Source organism: Venturia canescens, chromosome 8 (assembly GCF_019457755.1).
Source record: "Venturia canescens isolate UGA chromosome 8, ASM1945775v1, whole genome shotgun sequence".
In the NCBI taxonomy this organism is placed as follows: domain Eukaryota; kingdom Metazoa; phylum Arthropoda; class Insecta; order Hymenoptera; family Ichneumonidae; genus Venturia; species Venturia canescens.
Genome location: NC_057428.1, coordinates 9682601 through 9701688, shown reverse-complemented (window position 1 = coordinate 9701688; position 19088 = coordinate 9682601). Strand labels below are relative to the sequence as shown.

At 33.7% G+C, this 19088-nt stretch overlaps 1 protein-coding gene across 2 annotated transcripts in view; it reads right to left on the bottom strand.

The window, feature by feature from the left end:
• LOC122414855 (uncharacterized) overlaps window positions 1-16275 on the bottom strand; it is a 102542-nt gene extending 86267 nt beyond the window's left edge. For both annotated transcript variants that reach the window (XM_043426457.1, XM_043426458.1), the window contains exon 1: window positions 15912-16275. In XM_043426457.1, coding sequence (XP_043282392.1) covers window positions 15912-15930 — 19 coding nt within the window. In that variant the 5' untranslated portion in view covers window positions 15931-16275. The remainder of the gene's footprint in view (window positions 1-15911) is intronic.
• Between the last annotated feature and the right edge of the window lie 2813 nt (window positions 16276-19088).

The window sequence follows — 19088 nt, the reverse complement described above, 5'->3', positions numbered from 1 at the left end:
TACTTAGTAGGGAATTATTATGTAATATTATTCTCAATTCTAAATAAATATATCTGGTGAGCATTTAAATGGATAGGTTGATAGGCTTTGATTATATCCCGTTACGTGTTACGAATTAAGTTTTTCTAGCATTCTTACTACTGTATTTTTTTGACTGTAGATTATATTAAAAGATTTTCCGAGTTCTGATAAAGATTGTGACGAACCGTCACTCTTTTTAGCTACAACGTGCTGCTGCGCCGCTAGCGCACTAAGAAAATATGGTCATGGTTAGACAATTGTCGAAAAGAATGGCAATGTCTAATCATTTTTCCTTCCAATATTTTTCATATACGCTCGAGAAACGCACCTCTATCGAACGTCGCGCCAGCGATCGTGCAGCGCTCCGGGCGAAGCGACAGGGCGTATCGATTTTAAGCGCAGGGCGCACGAGTTCGCACACTTCGACCCCACTCATCGATCCGTGATACTTCTCCTGATACGCGATCAATGCGGAAGCGAAGAGGACAGACAAGATTTTGGAGAGACGTCGGGAAGACGTATTATTTTTCTTGGACAGACGAGATTTTGTAGAGACGTCGGGAAGACGTATTATTCTTACGAGAGAACTGATTTTAGATAGACGTCGGGAAGACGATATATTGTATTATCTTTACGCAAAAGTTTAGAGACGCCGGTTAGGCACAGTTTTGTATATAAAAGATTTTCTTTTGAGCGTCGGTCAGACGAGAAGTATATTAGCGCAGAACGTCGGTTAGACGATAATCTATTAAACCATTGTCAAAAGATTCAGCAGCGCAGCGAGCGCTTACTACGTTGTACAGTCTAGCGTACTTTACACGCCACCATAGTAAAACCGAAGAAGAGCTTTTACATCCAGAGTACCATTCTTTCACCTGGAATCCCGGTTCCGACCAGACGCGATTTTGATAGTTGAATTGGAGCGCAGGGACTCCCGCCGTTCCGACAGCGAGAAAAAGGGGTAAGTTTGGAAGCTTTAAACAATTAAAATTCGAGCAATAAGTGTGATTGTGCCTACATGTGTGGTACATGGGACTCACGGTCACTAACTTTCCCTCGAGCGCGCGCAAACGCAGATTTTGAAAAAGCGTTCTAAGCCGCGTATAATTTGACCATCCCTCGCGTTCGAGCTAGCCTATGTTAAGCAGCGAGTGGACCCGGTTACAAGATGTTGCTTTTTATAATTCAATATAATATTATTATATTATTTCCAAACAAAATAAAATATTTAATTTTTGTACTATAATTTTGAAAATGCTATTTTCATTTTTTTGGTTCTGAACGAAAATTATTTTGCTTTTTCCTATTAAATAATTATTTTATCAAAACATTAATAATGTAATGTATTATCCTATACTGTTGCATATAGTAAAATTGCTATAAAATTAACTGTAGTGTAATGAGAAAAATGAACACGCTAGATATTTTAAAGAAAAAAAAATTGACCTCGTGTTCTGATGCTGCATGAGCACGATTACAAGCACGATTGAATTCAATATCGACAAGTGTCAATCCTACTCTTTTGCGTGTTTTGTTGCTTGTCCACAACGAATTCAATCACGCTCATAATTGTCTTTCAATTATTATATATGCAGGTTTGATTGACGATCGGAGGTACAATGACACCTATACACATCTCCATTCTGCGGATTTTACGCAGTTTTTTGGATTAAACAGGCAAATCGGTTCTTTACCCAAACGGACAAATATACAGCACATGGATTTCAGCATTACATACTATTTCATTACACGAAATGCGTAAGTTCTCCGTAAAAGTGATTCAGATTCAGTATTGGAGCGTCGACTGAGTGAGATACTAAATTTCAAACACAAGGACGATAGATGGACAGCCAATCAATTATTTTATAGAGAAAAAGGGGACGTGTATTTTCATTTTGTTTTTTCCGCTTTTCAAATCGAAATCGGCGCATCCACTCAGTTTATTTTTTAATTTTTTCTTTTTAACTCGAAGACGGAGTGTTTATGGTGGCAAGCCGATTAAGGGTTTTTTCCCAAATTCCGCCGTCCACCGGGATTCCCAGGTAAGGGCAAAAAAACTCTGTCCTCCCTTCTGGCGACCAGATGTTTTATGAGTTTATCCTTTTGTTTTTTACACTGAAGCGACTGGTCGTGCCTCCGAGAATTTCTGAAACGGACTAGCAATCATCGAAGAAATACTCGTGAAAGAATAAAAACTGATGTAAATGCACGTCTTAATTTTGTATCAAGTTTCAATCCCGTTCTAAGTGCGGATAAAATCAAGACTCGTCATTTTTGTGAAAATGTCAAATCAGTTCTCAAAGCCGAGTCTACTATACATTTTTTTTACACATTCTCTAGCATTCTTAAGTGGCGCTTAATAATTAACTCATGGTTACCGAGTCAACCAATTCAATATCCATTTTAATCCACCTGTAACCGTTTATTCAAGATTAAATTACTGTCCATTACATATCCAAAGTTCTAAAATGTATTTTGAGAACTAGTCACCTTCAATTAAGTTTGAGTGTGACATCGTCGAACTTCTACGTCTCAACAGTGCAATGAGCCCTGCAAACTCATTAGAAAAATAATATCGCGAAGAAATTTTATACGAAACAAATGTTCGATAACAAATTTAAAGTAACACACAAACAAAAACAGCACATATCGAGGAAAAAATATTTAATTCGTTCAACTAGGATCTAGTTAAATTAAATAAATTCCTCTCTTTTTTCCACGACCTGATGAGGCTGTATTTGACTTGAAAAAATTGTTTTCTTCAGTTGGCATATTTTTATTATTAAGATCGTTCAAGAATCCATTCTCGTGACCTTCAATAGACCAAAATTTCCTCGAATTTAACTAGCACATTATATTATTGAATTGCAAAAAATATTTTCGAAGGTGTGTTAACCTATTCTCAAACATGCTTCGTTTTAGGTATGTATTAATAACCCTATATAAGTTACCGCACTGTAAGCACATCTAGAGCATATTTCGTATATAAAGAATGTAAAAATGACACTCTGCATCCTGTTGCGGTGAGAACGGAATGTTCAACCGCGAATACCCTAATAAATGCACGCAAATAGACTTATTTATGTATTTTCTATATAGCTGGCCAGCCGAGGCCAGGAGGTATTTTGTCAATCGAATAAAAAAAAAATCGAATAAATAAACCTTGTATATTGTGCTGTGTTCGCGAAAACCGTCATTTTGTTAAAACTTCTGGGAAATTTTGTTATATTAAGTCTAATCTAATCGTTTTATCGATACTATCCCGGGGTACAATCATGCGATCTTTTTTCTCGGTGCAATAAGGACACGGTCGGACGTATTGTAACAAATTAATTCTGATATATTTTATGCTGACATCATCCATTTTCAATAATAAAAAATATTCTCGTAGCAATAGCTCAGGGCTTCACTGCATATTGACACTATAGTTCCGGTTTTCTATAGACGACGAATGCTTTGCAGCTGCACGTTCACTAGTAGTGATTGAAAAAATTTTTTGTGAATTTAACTAGAAATGTTGACAATACCGAGCATACGTCGTTGCCGTTACAGCACGCCGGTGTCTCCATGCTCTGCGCCCGCGAGGCAGAGCGAGTTGACTTGGTCCGACCGACCCTCGTACAGACTCCCGATAATCACTTGAGAGTTTCCCACGCCTCGACTTTTCGACTATTTCCCAGGCAATACGGAGGTGCCTGGCTGTCGCTATCGTTAAGGAAAATTCCAGAGGAATGCGTCCCGTCTCGCGTAAGACCCTTCCCGCCCGTCTGCCCTTCGATAAGGGAAAATATGGAAAAGGGGAAGAACGTCGCCGTATCTCTCACCTTAAATTGTAAACCAATAAATAAAGTTGCAGTTAATTCTTCTTCGTATGTTTCAAATACAAAATATCGTGTCACGAACCGTTTATTTAACTAACTCAGTGAGTTAAATTGGCGATCCTACTCCCATTCTCCTTTCACGTAACAGAAATACAAAAATCTATTAATGAAAATACTGTTCTAACTTGGATTTTTTCTGTTTACAAGGAATTTTTTTCGTTTTTAATATGGCATTAAACATTACAGAGTAACGTTTTTTTCAACTATAACTCCAAGAAAACTGCTATTGGAAAAGTTCTAAATCTCACAGGACCAGAGAAAAAAAATAAAAGAATGTATTCGAAACGGCAAGCGGCAAAATTTGTGTATCTTGAAATTAAATTTAAATCCTTCTCTGTGAGTTCAAAAAATTGTTGCTCCATGATTTTCCGGATATTCAATTTTTTTATCAACTCGATAAATCGTCAATCTGTAAGTTGGTTGAGTATCAAGCTTGCCGAGTTTTCCACGACGACAAGTTATCAACTTCTTTATGGTTGTTTCTGAGTATTTTTAGTGTTGTATTATTTAAGGCATTAAGTTCAGAATTTGTGCTTAATAAGTTATCATTTTGCATACCACCAAATAATTTCTTACATAATGTTTTCATCAAAAACATACTTTGTGCAGTATTTCAGGATATGGAATGCTCTTCAGTAACGACGTTATAACATCAATAAAAAACTGTTGTCATCGACAACATTTCCAATCAACATTGATTCAACATTGATTATTGATTTATTCCATATCTAGATATTTTAATATTTATTCAGTAAATACCTTTTTTTTAAATTGAACAACATGTATATAAAATTATTATATAAATAAAAAAAAACATAGTAACGATCTTGCCGATGAATTACTAGATTAAATTAAGTATAATCGGGAATACACATAAGTGAATGAATGCACAGTAATGTGTGCTCTCTAATTCAACAAATAGTAAATGTCAATATAAATTTGCTTACTTTAAAAAAAAAAAAACACTTTCAGGTATATCAAGTGATGAAGTATTTTCAGTTTCAACTAAAGAGTCATCTGGAAATATAACTCTTCAGACCCACAAGCAGACTTTTATATCTTACAAGAGAACAGTTTCTAAGGCTGCAAAAATGTCATTCATTTCATATAAAAATACGACTGTATTAATTTTGATAAAAGATACAGAAAACAATTTCCAATAATTTTATGAACAGTATAAAAAAATAGAAAAATACTACGAATTTTTCTGTACTACACAATATGAAAAAGGTTTCACTTTTGTCGCGCGTGGATTTTTCTTCTAACTCTGCATGGTTTAATGTGTGAAATTCAAAGCATGGCACGTACTTGAAAAATGAGTGAAACATGTAAATGTACATCTGGTGACCAAATTTAGGATATCGCAGACAAAGCTATGCATGGTTTATGTTCCTTAGTTTATGACCGAGAGGTACCTACTAGAATATTCTGGAGAAACAAAGAATAAAACACTATATATCCTATACGCATGGGTCAGGCTCGTTTTTTTTATAGTATAACTTTTTTCATACCGTTTGCCTGATAGAAATTCAAGAAAGTTTTAGCTTAGGCATGAAAACTTGTGACATACTGATCGGACCGTCTCCACGAGTTTTTTAAGTTCGCAGAAAACTGCAACTATCTTTCTTTAAGCTCAAAGTAAATGGAGTTGGTATGTCACACATATTTCAAAACTCTATTTGAGCGATTTCATCATTGAGGTACAAAAATACATTTATAATATTACTAACATTCTTAATAGTATTCTTACACACTTCTCGAGATTCACCTGCACGCCATCGGGGTTGCAACAATCATATACGTAAAGCTCTTACGCTCCCATATTCAAAAACGTAGCTCTCATCCCTGGATAAAGGACTTGATCCGAAAGAAGAGTCAATGCTGTGCTGCATTTCCTTTTAATTCAATATCTTTACGAGAACATAACAACATCGTATTGTAAAATTTATAATTTCATACAAGATATTTTTTAAAAACTCTTCTCAACAAATACTACTCATTAATTAAAAGGAAAACTCGGAAGAATTTTTCAAGAACATAACGATACAGTGTTGCGTGTCGCACACTGTATAGATTATTTTAAAGACCAAGAATTTGAAGAGTCATCCCCAAATCTTCTCTCAGGTCGAGGGACCGATCTCGTATCGAAGTGAGCGAGGGATGAGATTCAAGAGCCAGCATGTGAGGGTCCTCTGCTTGGCGACTACGTGCATGGGTCATAAATTCGAGGTTGGGTGACGTTTCGTCCCGAAATTCTCGGAATGTCTACGCATACCCTAAATGAGAATCAGTCGAGATGAAAGAAATATCGAAAACAAAATTTTATTTACGAAGGCGACGAGGCAAGACGAAACGCTTCCAGCTCGAAACGCAAGTATCAAGTGGTTCGCACCGAAAAAAAGGCCACAATATAACTATAGACGCTGTTTACTTTGCATTAAACGAAAAGATAAAACTCGAGCCTTACACGTGCAAGTAAACATCTATATACGATGGACGATTGCACCGAGCCAACCCAAGCCTCAAGAATGCAATATAAAAAAAAAACAATAATACATATCTGGAGCATTGCACGATACAGATATACCGTTTAGACATAGCTAGACACGATATATCTATACAATCAAAGCCCTCCTTTATTTTTCGGAGCGAGAGGAAAACAAAGATTGAATCTCGCGATTGGCTGGTGGATTGTTCTTTTATAAAAATTTTAAGGGGAATCTCTATGGAAGATAAAAACTTTCTATGGAAGAGAGGAACTCAAGAGGGGTAAAGTCTATTTAAATCAGATGTAAAACGCCCTGAGGGTCGTCTTCGCCAGCATCTTCCAAACGCAGTCCCGTTATTATTTTTTTTTCGTTAATTAATTCGCGAGTCTTTACGTAAAAGGTCCAATTATTTGCTAAATCCCGTCTCAATCTGGACTTAGAATATTTTCAAGTAATATTCATAGATCTACAACTCAGTCTCAATCCATCTCTATATGAATTTAATTTTTTTATTTCTAATCAAGTTCCAAAAACATTTTAATAGTCCAACTATATTGAAAATAATTATAATCAAATATACTGTAATCAATATTGTAAATCATCTTCGAACAAGCTATTTTAACCGCTCGCGACGTAACGATCTTGTACAACGACAACGATTCAATTGTAGGGAAAGAAAGAGAGGAAACCAGAAATCCGGTCAATAAATATTTTACGATAGATAATCAATAATCAATATCTCGTGAACCAACCACCCCACGAATGTCGCTGCTCTAAATATAGTTAACCATATTAATTGGAGTCATCAAAATTAACCAACTACCCTGAAGTCCGAGTTTTCTTACAGACATAATTCAAAAATTTTTCTTTGAAATTTCCTTTTTATTATATTATTTATTATATTATATTATATTATTATTCCCTTTTTCTTTAAAATGCATGAATAAACGAGAACTTTCTCATCGCGATGACTCAAGTTGCTTGAGAATAAAGATCAGATTAATCACAAAATCACAAGAGACCTTTTATAGAACATTCGATTTTCTACAAAAAACTGTTTGGGAATCATCCTACATTGACCTGTCTGTGAGTACTAAAATTCAAAAGTCGCCAGAGATGTGTTCCCCGGGTTATTTAAATGGGAATTTGAAGAGGAAAGAAAAAAAAATTTTTTACACACCCCAATATATATATATAGATTTAGAACTCTACGATCTAGCACATAAAGTAGTGAGGAAATTAAACAATAATGGAGAGAAATTAATGACGCTAGATACAGACGCTACTCCGAGCCAACGTAAAATGAAAATTTTTCGGTATAGAGACAATATGTCATGCGATAACGAACAAGAATTCGGAAGAATTGTTATTCCTCCTTCATGGAATAATGGATGCTTCATTGTAATGAAAAGATCCTTCAGAAATTAAAAGAAAATGATAACCCTTTGATTATTAATTATTAAAAAACATTGATAATGAAATAGACCCGCGTAAACAAAATCTGAATAAAAAAAAATATGAAAAATAATGATGATAAAATGAATAAAATAAGAATTAATAAAATAAATTATAAGAGCAGAGCGAGTAAGTTAAACAACAAAGAAGAAAAAGTTGTAGATACAAGAGAAACATTAAAAAATAAAAATGATGGAACAAATGAGAAGGGTATAGAAAAACTTGAAAATAAAAAAGGCAAACCGTCTAAATGAGCATCGAACTCTACAGACGTCAATGGCAATGGATACATTAGTACAAAGGAAGCGATTTTTCTGTAGAATATGAAATTTAGATAAAAAGAGAATAAGAATAAAGTCCTACGCAGTTGTTACTGAGGAATTGTTTCATTATAGAAAAGATTATATTATTAGACGAATTTTTTGAACGAGACCGAAGATCCATATAAAGAAAGTCCTATAAAGTTAAAAGAACTAAATAAATCACTCTCAGTAAAAGCCATAAAATTGGGAAATATTATCATTTAAAAGATTAAACGAAAAAATCTCAATTGCAGAATCCAAATTATATCAGAAATATTACATAGCACGAAATAATTGACGATGCTATATAAGGAGTCTTCGAAAACGAATGAATAAAAATAATCATTTTCCTGAGAACGATTCGTCGCGTTCGAATCGAGGAACGGGACGATATTTTATGAAATGCATGATTCCTCGAATGCTGGACATAAAAGCTAATCAAAAATGTTAAATTGTATTGAATAGTTATTGTCATCTAAAAAAGTTGACTCTGGTAGAAACAAAACATCCAATGCGCATATGTTACTTCCTCGATTCTATCTCGCTTTTTCGATTTCTAAAAATAGTATAAAAGGGTCATGAAACCTAATAAATATATTTCATACTAATTTTGAGCCGACCGGTAAAAATTCATAAATTCAGAATAAAATTTGCAATATCCTGAAGCAGGCTTTGTAACTGTATATTACAGTCCTTTCTAATATCCGGATCATTGAGTGCCAAAAAGAAATGCATATTGTTATCACCATCCGGTGTCAAATGAAGCGTCTGCCCAGACTGGAGCCTCGTACGTGAAAATATTTCTCGCGTTATCAGCTTCCGGTCTGAGTGCACGATCAGCCAAAACACCTCGGCTACCGTGGGATAATTGCGACAACCACTAGTTGTGATCTTTCCCACTCTGGAGACGAAAAAGTCTGAGTGTGACAAAAGACTAATTAGTTTTTTATTTTCTCTCGTCTGATTCACTTGTTTTACTCCCGAAAGTATATTCGTATCTAAGCATTTTTAATGTTAGCAATTTTTTTGGTTAACCAGTTTTCGCATCGGCTATAGTCATAATGTTACGTCTTGATAATGCCCTCTGACCCGAAAACTAAGCCGAAATAGAAGGGAAATAATAAACACAGAATAAGGCTCTATTGAATTCCGTAGAACATAAGAAACGATTCTGTAAAGAAAGATTTCAGCGAAGTATGATGTAAGACAGTCGAAACAACAAATTCCATAACGTAGGAAAAGGAATAAGAGTGGGTCACACGCCAAAAAAACGCACCGATTGACCTTATTCGCGGAACATAGCAGTACGTGTGTGTGCGCGCGCGGAATCCTCAAAGAAGAAATATGACATTCTCGAAGCTTCTACGCCGCAAACGAATCAATCGTATATATTCAAGATCTTTAACAGTATAAGTATGGTTCTCAATAGGTATTAACGTAAAAGAGAAAAAAGAAATCTTTGTCGGTTGCACGTGCAGATCGTCCCCCTCGTTTAGGAGAAGACCGGAAATACCAAAGGACAGGTCAAATGCGCATACTGTCGATTAGAAATACATCGAGAGGACAGTAGCCGAATGGGGGCAAAGCCTATTTAAACTGGGTCACAAAGAGCCCGGTGTGCCATTTTTTTCGCCGATCTTTGGAAAGCCGTCGCTACGTCAGTTTATTTTAAATAATTGAGAAAAAGGACTTAGAAGAATTTTCGTCCGAATCCAGTCTTAATCGGGACTTAGAAAAATTTCGTAGAAGTAATCGCGAATTCAAACTCCAGTCTCAATCCAGTATTTTCGCGAAAGTTAAAACGATTGTCTTAAATCAGAATCCAACGAAATCTTCTCTTAACCCAAATAAATAATCAAATAATTTTAAAACGAACATATTATAATCGACACTACATCTTATCGTCGAACGAACTTCTGTAATCGCTCGAACCACAACGAACTGTTTCCACCAACGACGACATTTCGAAACCGGACATTGTAAAGAAAAAGAAAGGGTCTAGAAGAAACCCGAATAATAAAATAATCCACGCATACCATTAAAGGAAACTTTGTGAGTACTTGCATAAATATTAAAGATATATATCATCACACCTCAGAGGGTACGCTTGCATGTCATCTTGGTTGCAACATTCGAACTCGCAGAAATCATTCTAATCACTCCCCATATTCAATAGACGTGGCTCTCGTCCCTGGGTAAAGGACTTGAGTGTCTTGACCCGAAAGAAGAATCAATACCGTGTTACATATACCCCTACTAATTCAAAATCTTCCACGGGGATGTAACAATAACTCCCGGTAATTCATTTTATGAGCTCGTCGTTTTCAACATTCAAATATTTGCCGCCTAATATATAAAGCGCTCTGGTTACCTGATTTTGCCAAATTATTTATTATCGTCGAAGAAAGGGAATCGCCCTTGAGGGCAAGAGCCACCGAGGGACTCATCAAATAAAAAATTAAGATAAATTTTTTCATTGTCGTATCGATAACGAACACTATATGCATGAATGTGTGAAGAATAAAACTGAATAAATAGCTGAAAAGTTATGACTCCAATGTAAATGAAAATTTGAAAATTGATGATTCAAATACAAATGATAGCTCAGAAAATTACGACTTGTATGTAACTCAAAATCCGAAAATTATGAATCTAATGTGAATGAAAAACAAATGCGAAAAATCCAAAGATTGATTAATGTTTGAGCGAACGAACCATTGAATAATTTATGGGTATTAACTGCATTTACATAATTACAATAAATATGCAGTACTCAACCTGTGAGGGTCTGGTATGAGTAAAAAAAATGTACAAATAAAACGATTCGATCCATACAAATAATATTCTTACAATCCTCACTTTATTTCTGCTGCAAACATTAACTAAAGTTCGTATCGAGAATTTTGAATTTTGCCTCAAGTCAATTATATTTTTCAATTATTTGATTATCAAATCCCACTCTATAACCGATGTTTTACCTAATTCACGGTTCGATTTCAAGAGCTCACTTTGTCAATCTACGTCCCAATTTTGAATGATTCATTTTGACTATTCAAAATTCAGCCACAAGAGTTAATTTCGACCGATTGACCAATTTTTGAGTACTACTTTAACAAATTATAGGTCAATCTCCAATGTCTCATTTTAATAGAACGCGTTTCGAATTGCAGCGTCGAGGATTCAATTTCCAAGTTTTCACTTTTAGTGTTTCATCAGCCCAATCTCGGGAATAATTTAAATTTTGGAAATCAGCAGTGTGAATTTCAAGCGGGTTACTTCGTCTCAACAATTTTTACTCGAATAAATTACGACTAAATTTCCCGTGTTCATTCTGAGAATTTGCGATCTGTTTTCAGTGCTCATTTCGATAATTCGTCTTTCAAGTTTTAGCATTATTCCAAAAACTCGCATTCCAATTCTCGATTTTATTTCCACGTTTCGTAACTAGATTTTCACTCTAATAACTTGCCGATCAGATTTTCAGTGTTTATTCCGATAATTCGCGACCCGATTTTCGAGTTTTATTCCAGAATTCAAGATTCAATTTTCAAGCGCCTATTTAACGATTCGCAATTTTTCATGCCAATCCGTTCGTAATCTAATTTTTAAACTGCAGCATTCTGTTTCAATTCTACCGTAATAAAGAGCAGTTAAATTTTTTGCGCAAACTCATCCCGATAATTCAAAAGTTCCCGGATGACTCACAACAGAACTCCGAACTGTTGGTTCACTCCAAACATTCACAATTGAAACTGTAAAAAAAATCGTAAACTTCTGTGTGTTTTGGAAATGTTTGATTGTTCTTTTATCTCGGTTGCTAAAGTCCAACATTTAACAACGCCAGAACATGACGTTTATTTTATCAAATCTTTCCCGTTATCTCGATTCATACATTCCCTTATATTTTTTTTACCTTTTGCTCATATTGCGAAATATAAATATTAAAGGTGGACGAATATACTTTATATGAATATTTATACGAATATACTTTGAACGAATATATTTTATCTATTTCACCGCTATTTACTTTCCAGTCCTTTTTATCACGAATTATAAATTTTTCTTCCGGTCAAATTTGCGCGAAAAGAAATGTCTTATATAATCTTAGGTTGTGTTATTTTTCTTCAACATTCATACTCTATTCGTAACCCTGGAAAGGAGCGTGAAACCGAGCATCAAAGTGCTATCGGAGTAAATCTCGAGTTTTAGCCGCCACCGATCACCAATTTTTTCAGAGCCGTCTACTCGCTACTTTGTTTCACTAGTTTTTCCCCCATCCCCCTTTTCCGCAGTTTCCAAATTGCAAACGATAGCGCATTTGGTTCCAATTCTGAGAGGTAAATTTCCCCCCTCAAACCCAGGAACCACCACTAATCGATTACTTTGGGTTAATTTGCATGATTGTTGTCAAAAGGTGAAAATTCTCATTCGTCTCAGATAAGCAACAGGCAATTAAAAAACGAATTATCAAAATTTTCTATACTATACTTCTATACTTGTTCTATTAAAAAATAGGATAGCAAAAACAGTAACGAACGTATTTATCAAACGATTTTTATGTGCGGTTGGTGCTCCAAAGGCGTTATAAACTGATCAAGGTAAAACTTTTATCAGTTCATTCATACAAAGAATCGTCAAAGATTTCAAGGTTACAAACCACAGCTTTTAGACCGCAATCAAATGGTTCATCATGTCTTAGGAAAATATTTAAAACAGTATATCAGTAATGAAAAAGAATAGGACGAGTGACTAAAACTCGCTACTTTTCCCTAAACTCATGTGCTCGAAGTTCGAAGTATGTACCATACGAACTTGTATTGTGCAACATTGCTGAAGTTCTGACCAATGAACCATTACATGATTTACATAGTTTAACAACATTTGATAATATAATGACTGATTTAGTTCAGAGATTGATAGACGTTAGAAAAATGGAATTCGAAATCAGGAAAATTAGGAGATCATTATGACGGACCATACAAAATTTGAGATATATTTTCAAATGGGAACATGAAAATCCAAATAAAAAACAAATCGAAGTTGATAAATCCGCGATAACGTTGTGCTTTCGTAGAAGAAACAAATGAAGAGATAAAAAATATAAAGGGAAGGAAAATAGAATAAGAAGAATAAAATTATAATCATAAATAAATTAATTCTGTTTATACGAGAATAATGCTAACAAGTAAAAGTGATGATGTTACTGAGGTCTGATAAAATGATTGCCCCGGAGCAAAATTCGTTATATATTCAATAAAATATTAACTGAAGGAGTGGTTGTATCCTTTCTCTCCAGGCAGAGTGAGGTTTGTTCAGATTTCGTTATAATATTTTTAGCCTTTTAATTTTATTAGAAACAACGTGAATATGAAAAATTTTAAGAGATTTGAAATAAAGACATGATTCATTTTCTTTTCTTCTGGCACTTCATTATGAACGCTGCACATAGTTCTCAAGGTGACGTTGAACTGGTTCGAAAATTAGCAAAAGTCTTTTTCAAAAAGAAATCAACGGAAGCGAGTGCAACTTTCCATTTTCTCTTGAATCTACAAATGCTCCGGTACCCAAGATTTTTTTAATTTGGTCCTTTTTGAGAAATGATCAAGAATTTTTAAAAACCTGAATTAAAACTTGAGCTGCCCTCTTCTAAAAAACTCTTCTAAAAAATTCTTTAAAACGAGGTTCAACCATATAGTGCAATATTAAGTAAAATTTAATATTGCACTTATAATAAAATGCACTAATATTAAATAAAATTTAATATTGCACTTAAATAGAATTTTACAAAAAACAACAATATTAAGCTGAATTTATTTCTCTCCAAATATTTTCCACCAAACTTACATTTTTTTTCCAAAAAAGCAATCAAAAGTTTTTTACGATTTCATTTTGAAAATCATTTAACGATTGATTTAATCTGTTTTTTAAATTTTATTTTAAGTAAAAAATAGTTTTGTTTACGATCCTTATATTCTTCAATCTGTTTTACACTTTCTCAAAAATAAAAAATCATTTTTCAATTAATGAATTTCAAGCCTAATTAAATCGAGCGTGATAAAATTTTGCCCTGAGATAATAATCTATTATTGGTGAGGCATTCTGTAAGAAATCAGGCACTAATGGACCTTTGGATTTTTTGTGCGGATACATGAAATCCATTATACTTTCATCTGTGTCATAAGTAACTTTTTGTGCGATGCAAGAACTAAAAAGAACCGATTACTGTAGAAGCAGCAATTTTATTTTTAGAATGGCAAGACGAACAATATTGAATAAAAAATGAAACGTACTTCGATTCAATTATTTTCTATTGAATAAATGTTTTGTATTTTTTTTTTATTAAATTCACTGATTTGATGCATATAATATCTATTAAAAGATTGAATTTGTTGATCCGATGAAAGTAATTTTCATTACTCACGGAATTTGATGGTTCAATAAAAATACTAAAGTATTTGAAAAAGTATCACAGAATTTGCAAACCTACATTAGACATGATAAAAGTTTATAGCTCGAATATTGATATGGATATTTTTGCAAGTATTATTTCACGAAAAAAGAAATTCTGAAAAATTAAGAGTGGTCGTGATACCGGCGAAAAGTTTCCAAAGAAAACATGATTCTTAAATTTCAGTACTTCATTTTAAAAATTGATATTTTTCACCATTCTTGACACGGTTTAGAAAAAAAAATCTTTACGCATTTAATCGAACGGAATAATAAAAAAGAAAGTTTGAGCTTTATTTTGGAGAAAAAAAAATTTTTCCACATTTTGGTCGGAAAACAATCGTTCATTGACCGTAGGTCAAGAAATAAAAAGTTCTTAATCAAGTTTAAAAAAGGAAAAATATTATTTTTTTTCGCTTGAAATAATTCAAACTTCTATCACGTAGAGAAAACCATTTTTTACTGATAACGTCTTCTTGATCACATGCGGCATACTCCAGGAACAAAAGATGGAAACAGATGAGATTTCATGAAAATTTTTTTGGGAGAACTTTGAAAAAGTGAATTGTGATGCGTTGAAAATGAAAAAATTGTTATCCTGGAATATTATCGAGTAGCCCATAGGTCTTCAGTTATTGAATGGTAATAGTGATTGAATGATCTGAGCTCCGATCGAAATTCCAAGTGAAGAAAAATTATGACACTGAAGTTTGCAACGTTGGAATCCAACGAAATGAGCTGGAAAAACTCTCCAACAATTCCAGTAATTCTTCGATTTTGTTACTTGCCTAATTTGCAATTCGTTGTTTTTCACTCTGCATGAATGATTCGTGAAATAAAAAATTGGTCAATTACAAATATTATTTTCGTGAATTTCGTTGGTCTTCAACGTTGCAAACTTCAGCATCGTGAAAAATTCCAGAAAAAGAATCTCAAAAAATTCGTGAAAGCCCTATCAAAACCGACGCAAGATTCTTTTTTTGAATTTTTCGCGAATCCTCTTTGTTTTCGAATTATCCAAAATTTATCTAATTGCTCCTTTTTTCTCAAAAAAAAAATGGGATAACATTGGATTAATAAAAAAATAGAATTTCCAAAAAAATAAAACTGAAGCTCAAAGTGTAGTTTATATAATTTCGCCAAAAAAAATGCATAACAAAAAATGTTGTCTGGGTCTATCTGTAAAACGGAACAAAAGTAGCAAAAAATTGTCTCTTTCAAAATGGAGTAGTAAGCATATATCCGCCGATAGTGTATGAATACAAAATGGTAAACGTTATCGATGATTAAATAAATAGCAATGATTGGAGTCTTACCGCACTGGAGAATGTCCATCCATCACGGCGGTGTCTGATTTTCTTCAATTTAAAAAAATATTGGAGAAAAAAGTTCACTCGGAGAAACACGTGGATTCAACTTTTTATATTTCACAAACTTTCACAAACTCGGGAAGTACCACACTTCGCAATATCGACTACTTATATGGTTTTCAATGATCACCAAATTAAAAAAAAAAAAAACACCAATACGAAATCGTTTTAGCACGAATAAGATTATAAATCTCGCAACTAATCTGACAATGAAATTTTTGAATTCACCAACCAATTCATGTGTTTCAGTTTTTTGATTATTCACAAAAACTCATGTTAGAGAAACAGTATTTTAACTGCGTGCTCTCAATGGAGACCAAACGACGACTGAAGTGCAACAGCCAACAGTGGTTAGTATGTACGACGCACAACTTCGGTACTCCGCACTAAGTTGGTGAGGAGGGGATGGCCCTTCTCAATTCCATGTGCTCTCATGCTTTGTCTACAAAGCGGTTCTCGTCCAAGCATAGGATGAGGCGATTACCAGGTCAGTCAGAATATACATGGGCCTTGGACTCTAAGAGTTCAGCGCTGTTTTTCATCGATGAGAAATTACTAAAAATGAGAGGACGTCGTTTTTACGTTGAATCTCCGTTGAAATCCATTTCATCAGAAAATGTAACACTTAAAACTTGTACTTTTAGATCCTCTCTACAAAAAACTCTACAGAACTTGAGTCTATGAGACCTATCGAATACGTTTCAGTGGTTGAAGGAGTAACTTTAACTCTAACGACAAAAAATCTCGTGTCTCCCCCTCTTCCATAGTTTGTATATTTTTTTCATAAACAAACGTATAGGATCTCGACCGCGCTTTTTTAACCGGTGTTTAAGATTAAATTTTAAGTACTACGTTAATGGATTATTTTCGTTCATACTCCAATTATTGAAAATATAGCAATGAAAGCATGTATATGGGTCATTCTAAGTCAATTCAACGACGTTGCAAAGGTGACCGTCTTCGATTTTTTAATATGTTTTTATACATTTAAAAAGAAGTCTTCAGCTAAATTTTTAGTTCGTTATCTCCACTCATTCCGGAGTTATCGATTTTGTTTAAAAAAAAATGTTTATCTCAGACTATAACCATGATTATGTCACTTAATACGGGTCATTTTAAAAAATTTTTAACTCTCTTTCTAAATAAAAATTAAAAAATGGAAAAATAACTTTTTTCAATGCTTTTTCGGCTATTTTTAGTCAAACAATTGGTTTTTTTCGTTCAATGGAATACTTTCGATTTTTTTTCAAAAAAATTCACAAAATTCTAGGTTAAAAAACAAAATTTTTGAGGAAGATGGGCTTTAAATAACTTCTAGTAAAAAAATGTTTAAACTTATTTTTTTCTGTCATATCGATTTGATTTTTTTTCTGAGATCACGTTGTTACGTCCCGGTAGGAGATTTTTGAAATAGAAGGGAACGCAACACGGTATTGACTCTTCTTTCGAGTCAAATCACTTAAGTCCTTTACCCAGGGACGAGAGCTGCGTCTTTTGAATTTGGGAGCGTAAGAATGATTTTTACAGGATAAATTGTTGTAATCCCAGTGGCATGCAGATAAACCCACAAAGGTGTAAATATATATATATATATTTTAAGTGAGTACTCAAGAGATATTTCTTGGTTATTTATCGTGGATTATTTATTAATCGGATTTCTCCTGGTTTCCTTTATCTCTTTCCTTACAATTGAGTCGTCAGTGTTGTACAGGCAGATCATTGTGTTCGAGCGGTTACAATGGCTCGTCGAAGATGGTTTACAATGTTGATTACAATATATTTGATTACAATTATTTATTTTAATATAGTTGGTTTTAAACTGATGAATTTTCAAATGAATGAGATACAGAATACTTGTGATGAACCAGTATATGGATAGGTAGACAAGTAAAAAATTCATACGTGGCTGGATGAAGGATAACGAAATAAAAAACAAATGAATTACTGGGCATTGAAATTCGCTCTAGATGCAGACGGATGGAGCATTAGCATTCCTTCGCCGAGCTTCCATTTGAAAACCATCCACGCCAAGTTTGTGTGTAATTTTGACAGTGAATTTGTGCATTAAATTAGAATAACAATATCTTAATCGCAAAATCATTCTGGGAATGCTTGAAGTCACAAAACTCTTTAGCCGGTACAGTTAGAGGTGTAACATGATTCTCTGCAGAAATCGAAATTTATTTAAAATTCTTGGCTATGCTAAAATGATCTCATATTTTTTTCCTATCTTAATTATCCTACTATGTCATTTTAGCAATAAATAATGGGAAAGGAAATTTTTCATTTACTGAAAATATAGTAAAGATCATTCGAAACTAAAGGGGCGGTTTTTGAATACTTGGCGTTCTTTTTTTACTTTTTTGAAGTATTTTTATAGTGATTCCTTTCTACGCGACAGATTTTCGTGAGAGTATGTGGCTTGTTAAGTCATATGGCAATATCAACTCGTAACAACGTAATTCCTCTAATCAGTCTCAAAATACATAACTCTTCTCTTAAATTTGACATCTTATTTGATTCATTATCATTACAGACTTTTTCTTTTATTTCTTTTTTGTTCAATACTTTGCGTTTTTATTTTCGGTGATCTAGAAACTCTGTTTGGACGAATTGCGTTATCAGTATTCGGTGTGGCAGAATGAATTTGTTGCTTATTGAGTATGGATTTAACACTCATAAAATGATTGAACAATTTTTTCTCCATTGATTTATACTGAGTTTTAGAAGAAAATTTAGCTTTAATATGCTGTAAGGGGCCTTGAGATGGTGTAGGTGGGATCGTGAAAAGCATGGCTGCTACAGCTAGTCTTCAGTTACCTATTGATCAGCAAATCACAACGACACAAGAGTTTTATGAATAGGCTTCTCAACCGAATAATTTACCAAAAATTGAAGTTAATCTTTCATCTAAAACTGGATATCAACAAATTTATTCTGCCAAATTGTGTACTGATAACGCAATCAGTCTAAAAAGACTTTCTAGATCAACGGTAATAAAAACGCATAGTATTCAGAATAATACGAAATAAATGAAAAAGTCTGTAATGATAGCGAATCAAGTAAGATGTAAAATTTGAAAGAAATTTGTATTTTGAGACTGATTGGAGGAATTACGTGATC